This window comes from Etheostoma spectabile, chromosome 18 (assembly GCF_008692095.1).
Source record: "Etheostoma spectabile isolate EspeVRDwgs_2016 chromosome 18, UIUC_Espe_1.0, whole genome shotgun sequence".
NCBI lineage: Eukaryota > Metazoa > Chordata > Actinopteri > Perciformes > Percidae > Etheostoma > Etheostoma spectabile.
In genome coordinates, this window is record NC_045750.1 from 24,354,701 (window position 1) to 24,364,286 (window position 9,586).

Consider the following 9,586-nt stretch of genomic DNA (forward strand, 5'->3'; position numbering starts at 1 on the left):
ACATCTTGTTCCCAGCTAACCAGCATGGAGGTTTAAGCATCTTAGAGAATATGTGAACACGGCAAATTTAGTTGTAAGTGAATGTGAGACCCTTTCTTGCGGCTGTCTAACAAGGGACATCTTTTGTGTGCAGTAGAAAAGATGTGACATAAGTTGTTGTGTAAGGTGGTTTTGAGGCAAAATGACTTTGAGAAAATAAAAGTATTTTCCTGGCGTCACTTTTTTTACTTTGCACTGCAAATTTGACACCATGCAGGCAGTATTCTGCTTGCATGGTGTCAAATCTGCAGCGCAAAGTCCAAGTAACTAGCTTCATGATGCCAAATCACAGGTTGCCACTTTGACAGTGAAGTTCTAAACAACGGGTACAATTTATTGAAGTAATAACCTTCCAGGCGTGATGGAAAAAGTGAATGGGGGGGCGGGCAAACGATATCTGAAAAGAAGTCTTCCGTGCGTTGGGGATGTTCGATATAGACATCCACGCGTGCTGAGACAGGCTGAAACGGGGGAACAGCATCTGCGACAGACATCGTGACGCAAACCACAGCTAGGTGCAGCTTTTGGAGCATAAATACTCACAATGAACGAGGAGCTGAGTAGTATAATGGCATAAATCAATAGGGTTTGAATTAAATGATTTATTTTGTATTAGTATTCTTTTTTGCTCCCGATCTAATGAGGACAGTGGGGACTGTGAGACACGTGTAAAAGACTGGGTTCAGTAGGTGCGTGTAAGACATGCAGAGAAAAGTGAGTCCAGAACCTTACGTATATTCCATACAATGAAGCCAAATTAATTCAGACTTCAGGGAATAATTACTCTTTCAAATGGTATTCTGTGTTCAACAACCTGAATGAGATTTCTAATTTTTTTTCTTACTGATACAATTAAGTATGACACGAGGAGGTAATGTTCCCTTCTTTTCATTTATTTGAGTTTAAGTTTAATTGGACTTTATAAAAGTTTCTTATCACTGTAGCAAATATTGAAGAGTCATAAAATGTAAAATCATTCTAAGTGTGTTTTTTTTCCTCTCCATTCCAATATAGAAAATGCAACAAACATGTCTTGCGTACTGTGGGTAAAGGTCAACAAAAAGACTCTTAACATTTCTCTTGACAATGTTGCATACAGAAAAAGCTGCTGTGTATTCTGCCAGAATCCCATCTGGTCATCTGCTGCTGCTGTAGGATGTCAGTGCCGACAGTGGGCCAGGAATGGCAGTGTCCTGGTGCTGGTAGCCAGCACTGGCTGTCAGGATGTCGGGGAGGGGGGGAGGGGGCGAGAGCAGTCAGCCAGGTGGTGCCGCCTGTTGACAGGCCGGCTGGCGGGTGAGGGGAGGGCGCATGTCTGGGTTCATCTCATGCTGCCAGCCTAAATTGGTGTTTCCAGAGCAGAAATGTCAGCTCTTGTGGCACGTGTTTTGTTTGCCTGCGTTTCCAACACACATCTCGACTCCCCAGCAGGTCATCTCCTTGTTCCTCCCTGGGGAATGCAAAAACATGCGCACATACACACTCGGATGCCAGGTTGATACTCAGTATGGAGGCTGAAGCCATTCCCACTTAATGTTGCAGCGCGTGGTGTTTTTGTCTACATCGTAGAGGCGAGTGAAATGGAGCGTGTCTATACATTTGTCTCCTTTACTCTCCCCCCCGTCCTCTGGGTACGACTAGTCTCAGTCTTCCGGAAGAGCTGACCTTTCAGCAGATGGAGTGGACTACGCCCTGCTTTCTAGTTAAAGCCAGAGGGACCATCTCTGCCCTGTACACAGTAAACACGTCAACTGTGTTCATGTCTACAAACTGGCATTCATATAGACCTAGTATTACAATTTGCCCGTGCCTCAGAGAGCAATTTAGGACTTTGTAAGAGCCTTTGACCTTTAACCTGAATGTGTGCAGTGCCAGAGCTGTATAACACTGGTCGAGTTAGCGGAACATCCTTACGGTTATTTATATGCTTATTTGTGTATTAATTGCTGAAGATTGTGGCCTAAATGACATTTTCAAAAACCTTGATCACTTTTAGGGTCCATTTTAGTTATGTGGATGCCTGTATGACACGTAAAGCTATTTGGAGCATGGGTACTCTTCCAAACATCTGGCTTTAATGTCAGACAAGGGCTCCTTCCAGGGCTCGCTCTCGAGACATTTTGTACCAATATTGTAAAATCATAAGGCCCAGCAATCTGTTTATACGTTGACAGTAGCCTCGGTAGAGGAGAATGCAATGCAGCCCAAGCTTTCATCTTTGTGAATCTGTCCAGCCACGATTTAATACACAAGATTATCTCTTGACTTTCAGTTTTTTGCTCTCCTCACCTAGACACACACAACGCAGAGAGCCCCGTTCTCCCAGGGGTTTAGAAAATATTACCTGGGAAATCGAGGAAATCAGTAACTAAGGGGGAAGTAGATAAGAGGCGGGTCAAAGAAAGCGGGTACACCAAAGTAATTTATAACACCCTTGTCACAAATTGATGATATGTTGAAAACAGTGTAGCGCATGTGATGCTGGATTTTTCTTTTAATGCATGGTATTGATGCACAAGGTAGTGATGGCCCCATTGGGAAATTAGACTCGTGAATCTCCAGTTCTGCCATGTTGTACCTATTGAGTGCCACAGGAATTAAAGCTTGCTATGCTGGTCGACTTCCAGTCAGACTAGAGAGCGAGACTTCGTTAGTGAGACAGAGGGAGGGTGCTGCGGAGACTTGTCGGATCGTCTGCTGTGCTGGTGACAAGGTGATAGGCCTTAAGGCAGATAAACTCGAGATCACACAGGTGCAAGGTGTCAAGGCAACAAGGAGCTTGTTTGCACATTGGTGTGGGGGTGTTCAGTGCGCCACTAGAACCGACGGGCGTTAAAAGCATAGATGCGTGAGCTGTACCTGATAAGTTTAACTTTTCAGGCGATTTTTCCAAATTAGCGACACTTCATTCTACTTTTTCTTTTATTTAGTCGCGTCAACTTCACGTTTCAAACTGGGTTTTACAACGTGTTACCTGGTGTTGATAGTTGTGATAAAGAAGGGAATGATAAAGTGCTTAATGGATGTTCTAACTGGAGTTGGGAGAGACGTTAATATCACATGCCGAATAGCATCAGTCCTGTGAGCTTTTTAAAATCCATTTAGGGTAAATTGCAAGATATGATGGGTATAGTTTTCATGTAATATAAATTGTCTAATGAACAGCTGGCCACAATGCACCTTAGTTCCAATTAACATGGGACTTTGATGATCAGAAGTTAGCTTGTGCTTCAATGTACAGTTGAAAAGGCCCACTTAACCTGATGTTCATTATGGCTTCTCGGTTATTTTTGGGATTTAACTTTTCAGCAAATACTCACATTTAAGAAGATGAAATCAGTGAATTTTTAACATTTTTGATTTGAAAACGACAGAATCAATTATCAAGATCAAATAATCAATTAATTGACAAATTATTTTAGCCTGAATGATGGTTATGTCCGGCCCCCCCTAGCAGAGCTGCCCTTCTATGTCTCGGCTACAGAAAGATTTTAGAAGGCTTCACCTAGAGCTTCCAGCGATTTACATTACAGCACTTAGTATTTGAGTACTTCTTAGCTAAAAAGCAGATATTGCCTGGTAATAGTTGATATAATATTGCCGAGTCGGCAGGAGATGAACGTGTTTTCAGCCGAGGAGAAAAAGTTCTCTTTAGGAGAGTGAAATTGCTTTTCTACTGTAAAGTTGATATTTTCTTTTAACTTTTGTTATAGATGTTGAAATTGGTATCTGGTAGCGGCGTCTGTCGCACTGACTCAGCCATTCAGATGAGAGAACACACACAGTGTAACATCTTCAAGGCATTAATCATGGTCTATTGCAGGCTAACATCCATCTCTCTTCCTCCGGCTCTGTTCAGATTTAGTCAGTGTCAAATGCCGCTGTTTTCATGCTGAGAAAAATCGCCTGTCTCATTCCAGCACAGCTTTGCCTTATTTTACATCATTTATCATGGTGAAAGCTGTTGTTTGCTGTGGGAAATTTCCAAGTAATATTGAAACCCTGGTGCACAGATGCTTTATACACACATCTTGAGTTTGCAGTGTTTGTGGAGACTAAGCCCTATGTGTTTATGTGTGTCTGTCTCTGTTTGCGGTTGCAGGAGATGGAGGAGAGAATCCAGCATTTCGATACATTCCTGTGAGAATACCTAATCAGGTAGCTCCTGCACAGCCCGGGACCACAAAGACACACAAACTGAGTGAGTGAGTGAGAGGGAAGGAGCTTCTGAGTCCAGCCCTCAACACAAAAAGACACACAAAAATCCAGCCCCCTTTTCTTGCTGGGAGGGGACACAACGAGGACGACGTTGAGGACAGAGACATTCAATGGTGCTATCGTCTCAGGAACCTGGCCAGATCCAGACCTTATTCTACACAACCAAACTCCTGGAGGTGTGTCAGTTACACTCAGTTACACACACTCTAACGGTGACGAGCTACCCTGGTGCTACTCGGGTGCTATCCTAACTTTTATCCACGCTGCTCTTGGGATTATTTCTTACCATGGATGACTAGCAAAACCCAGCAGATCGGGTGATGTCATATCGCAACCTGGCCGCTTCTCTCCGGAGGCCTGCCGCAGCACACCCCACACCACACACACACCACACACACACACAACACACCACCACACACACACACCACACACACCACACACACACACACACACACACACACACACACACACACACACACACACACACCACACACACACCACACAACACACACACACACACACACCACACACACACACACCCACACACACACCCCCCTTAACACTTGGTTATGCATGTATTTCTACAAACACACCAAATACACACACACAGATTCTTACCAGCAAAAGTGTGAATGCAGAGTGCCGCTAGGAGATGAGGACAGATAATGTTCTGAATCACTGAACCTCGTTGCTGAGCCCATCTTTCCCTCGCGTTTGAATGCCTCGTCATAGGCCAGTTGTTACGCGGCTCGGCCATTTTAGCTCCATGCTTTTTTTCAATATCTGAGCCACCGTCAAGATCCTCACCCAGAACAATGGTTTACATGGAGTTTTGTGAACAAAACTCGATAGGTTAGACACAGCAGGACTAGAGCCCATGATGTCCTCTTCATTACAGCAGTCAGCGGGGGGGGGGGGGGGGGAGAGCCGTTACCCCCTCAGCTTTTGTGTCCGAGTTACCGGTGAACAAGCGAGCGCGACTGTAGGTCAGTTGTACAACCACTACGCTCCAGACCACCTCTGGTGTTCATTCTTAGCAGATTGTCACGTCCTAAATCGTTTTGTAGCTAGCCCCCCCCCCCCTCCCCTCTCCCCCCCCTCCTCACTACATTCACAGTCTGAATGTTTTCCCTCCCACTCAAGCTGTGCTCGCCAGTTGATTTTCCTACAGACGCCCTGGTGGAGGGACTGGAAGCAGTACAGATTTAAATGCGTGGAGAGTTTGCACTGCCTAGTGTGTGCCTTATTTCAAACCTCAAATGGAACGCTGATATATTCAGCAGGATGTTTTTATTTACTACTTGTGACAATGAACAGGCTCCAAGTTGGGGTGGGCCCTAACCACTGAGGTCACAGTTACCTTAAAGCAAAAATATATTTCATTTTAAAAGACATACCTAGGTTATCTCCAACCTGATCCCAAAAAATTGACGATAAAAGGTGTTCTATACAGCTAATACTTACCCTCTGTGAAAATGTTCTGAGTTTGAAATCTATTCATGCCCTGTTAAAACCCAGAGCTGCTGGGGAGGTCAGTCTCCACCTGAGCAGACTGCAGGTGTACGGAGAGGTTAACACCAGCTTTTCTTCAGTTTTCCATATGCAAAACAAAAACATTATCATGTGAGTCAAAGGATTTACCGTGCCAAGTGTTATCCCACTCCCTAATAAAAAGGTGCTGACATGGCGGTGCCTGTTCACAGGAATTCTGTTTCAACTATGAACATGTTCTATTAGACATTAAAACCTCTGTAATGAATCTAATTATTTTTTACAGTTTTTTTATACAAATGCTTTGCTTGAGTTGAGATTTTGCATGGGTTGTGAATCCATAATGAACAAGGCCATTCTAGGCAGTGCCCACCACTAAGGTGTGTAAAGCATTACATGAAATCTTATTTATTTTTTCCTCCATTTTTAATGAGTGTATCGACTTTATGGATTTATATCATCCGTTTTTCTCAACACAAGACAAGCGAAGCTGGATTCTCATCTGAGGCTAACACAGTGAATAGTTTCCCGACTGCGGTTAAGGCGTTTACTGAAGCTTCAGAACGTTTTCATGGCATTGTCGTGGTTTCGGAGAGGCCATATTTGGAGCTAGTTAGTCCTGGAGAAGGTCCCCTCTTGTCCAGTCCTCAATCCTCCTGGTGCAACTCTGACCCCAGCTCACCTCTGCCTTTTCTCAGACCCTAGGTGATGAAAGCAAAGACCATATGCAAACTGGCGACAACAGGTTAGCACTTGGACAACTGCAGAGAGAAAAACCAACGCTACCTCAGCTTAATTTATTTTAATGCGAAAACTTTTTCTTTTCTCCCCCGAAATACTGTTGCAACGTCTCCAGTACCATCGACGGTACCAGATCAGAGAAACCACAGCTGCCACAGTAATCCAAGTTGTTTATATCTCTCGGATTGTTCTCTATGTTTGCATTTGAGCCAGATGATTGCATACATTTTACGCATATTTCATGGATTGTATATTTAATGCTTGAGTTTCAGGTTCTTCTTAATTTCTACCGTACATAGTTCTCCTCTTTCGTGTTATCACCCCCCACCCCTTCTTAGAAGCTACGGCGAGCATTTTCTGCCTATTTACACAACCATCGCCTTTATTTTAAATTCAGTGTTTTGTTTTTTTCGTCAGATTTTCATCTCATGGTTTGGATTATTTATTATTAAACATGTTTTACACCTAATTTTCAGCCAATTGTCTTTTTGTACGTTTTTGAAATCTAACAAATGGGGAAGCATTGCACGTCTGTTTTAACAATTTTGCTGAACTGCGTAGCGTTTGTGTAGCAGTTTTTATTTGATTTTTTTTGGCGTGTACGGGGGAATAAAGGGTTTACAGGTCTCAGGTTCAACACGCGACAACATGCCCTTTCAACTTTTCTATTTATTTCCTTGTTCTGGTGTTTTCTGTGTTAAAGCGGTTACAGTTTGTGGCATACTGGACGAGACGAACGTAAGGATGAGCTGATCTTTAGAAAGTAGTGTCTAGTACGACCCGGAAAGAGAAACAGGACCACATGTTGTTCACTTTGTCTCCACTTTCTGCCAAAAGAGTTATTTTTTATGAATTTAGAAACACATGAGAGTAAAATATGGGTAGTTAAATGTCATACATTGTGATCTTCCTTTCTTATTATAAATTGTAGCCAGTTTGGACTAACAACCAATTTTTGTCTGGTAGTTGAGACTACTTGGTCCAGTATGCAGAGGGAAAGGGTTTGTTCTATTCTCAATTACTTTGTTCTTCCCTATTTCTTTCTCTTAATTTAGTCCAGTTTCCATAGCTTTGTCTATTCTGTTTGTGTATTTAACACACCTGTTCGCAATTGTTACTTTAGTGTAAGTTATATTTGAAATGAAACCTTTACTGTATTTCTCAAATAAACTGCTGTGATATACTTGAATAAAAAAAAAAGGTGCAAACTGTAGATTTCAAGTGTTGATTTTTCATATGCCAAAATGTACTTGTATATTTACTACTTTAATGTCAGGGAATATCGAAGTTGGTTTCCAGTAGTTTTTTTCGGTGCAAATAATACTCAACATTTCCTCTTGATTCATTAATACAGTATAAAAAAGACTTGACAGTGTGTTAATGTTCTGGTATATGTATTAGGTTTCAATAACAATTGTTAATTTCTCCTTTTGGGTACAGATTTACAGACATACCATTTTGAATCCAAACCTATCTTTTTTTTTTTTCTTTTCTAAAAACATTTATACAGAATTGCCTTCAGGTTTTAAAATATACATATTTCCTTCCTGTATGTACAGAATACCAACCCCAAATCATTTGTGGGTTGCAATGAAACCGGTTGTAGAAAACAAAAAGGTGGGGGTGTAAACTGCTGAAAGACATAAAAACATGGATTAACAGATAACTATAACGGTCACATGTGATTATTGTGCTTTTTTTCCTAGAGGAACTGTCCCAACTTTAACATCTGATCAGAGGTCAGTGAAAGGAGGAATGCCCTCTCTCTTTGTGAACAGGCCAGACTGGAATCACACAAGAACGTAGAAAAAATAAAAATAAAAATGTTCTCTTTTTAAACCCTGCCTGACCCAGATGTTATGGGTTTTCCTATGTTTAACAAGTCACTAGAAGGACCGGGTAACACAGAGTTCAAAATCTGTTTTTAAGATTACCTCATAAATCCATCTCACGGTAGGAATTCCTCTTCCTGACACAGCGGAGAGAGAGAAGAAATTCGTTCCAAGCACTGATAAAGAGGAAAACAGTCACTGGATTCCTTTCCTTCTCCTTTCCTCCTGTCCTGTAGATGCCACTACTGAAAAACATTCATACACCACAAAGAAACTCTGCTCTCTAATGCATGACCGGAAAACCGACACCTGTTAAACATAAGAAGCTGGACCTGCAATGGCGGTCTGAGTAGAGTAAAGAAACAGCGAGGTGGTGAGTTTAGAGATCTGGAAAAGACCGAACTGAAACCCCGGACTTTGCCATTTACTAAGAGGGTCCCTGTGCCTGTTGGATGAGAGAATGAACTACTACCATGACACATACAGTACTGAAGGTTAGGCACCGTCACCATGACATGGCTGAGTAGTAACATGAGTACATTCTGCACAGGGCGTTTTTTGGAGGGGGGTGCTGGGAAAAGAAAGAGCGGATGGATGCTGGCGTCAAGTCCAGAGGTGGTTCACCGACCGGCCCTGAGCTGCCGTCGCACATCGTCCCACAACCGGCGCTCGGCTGGTGTTGGCCGTCGACCCAGTGTGACGGGCCCCTGGGCCCCCTCAGCCGCTCTGGATGTACTTCTTGATGACCACGCAGCCGTGTCTGAAGAGCGGGCAGGGCAGGGACTGCAGGAGCGTCCACGTGTTGCTGCAGGGGTCAAAGGTCTCCATGTTGCCAAGCGCTGGACCCTCGCTGCTCACGATGCCTCCTGTGGCGTAGATCTTCCCGTCCAGGATCACGGCGCTGCACAGGCACACACAGAATTATGCGTTGGTTAGAGGTCTTTCTTTTTAAAGAGTAGAATCCTTAAAGGGAACAGATTGACATTTGGGTAATATCTGCTCTCATGTGGAGAGTTAGAAGAGAAGATCAACAGCACCCTCATATCTGTTCATGATATATGAAGCTACAGCCAGTAGCCAGTTAGCTTAGCACAAAAACTAACCTGAGTTGTGTTGCTAGGTGGATTTTTTTTTTCTTTTCTCAAAACTCTTTTTATTAGCATTTTTTCAAAAACAACAATTTTCAGTGCAATAGTGATCCGTGTAAAGGACAAAAGTAAGATTAAAATATATACACATACATATACACACACACACACACACAC

General features: G+C 42.9%; 2 protein-coding genes across 6 annotated transcripts in view; one reads left to right on the forward strand and one right to left on the reverse strand.

Annotated features, from left to right (window-relative positions):
- atad2b (ATPase family AAA domain containing 2B) overlaps positions 1-4,299 on the forward strand; it is a 67,702-nt gene extending 63,403 nt beyond the window's left edge. Inside the window, exon 28 of the mRNA XM_032543532.1 lies at positions 4,142-4,299. Within this exon, the coding sequence (XP_032399423.1) occupies positions 4,142-4,183 (42 nt within the window). The 3' untranslated portion in view covers positions 4,184-4,299. The remainder of the gene's footprint in view (positions 1-4,141) is intronic.
- Positions 4,300-7,869: 3,570 nt separating this feature from the next.
- klhl29 (kelch like family member 29) overlaps positions 7,870-9,586 on the reverse strand; it is a 225,089-nt gene continuing 223,372 nt past the window's right edge. For all 5 annotated transcript variants that reach the window (XM_032543533.1, XM_032543535.1, XM_032543537.1 and 2 more), the window contains one exon: positions 7,870-9,222. In XM_032543533.1, coding sequence (XP_032399424.1) covers positions 9,039-9,222 — 184 coding nt within the window. In that variant the 3' untranslated portion in view covers positions 7,870-9,038. The remainder of the gene's footprint in view (positions 9,223-9,586) is intronic.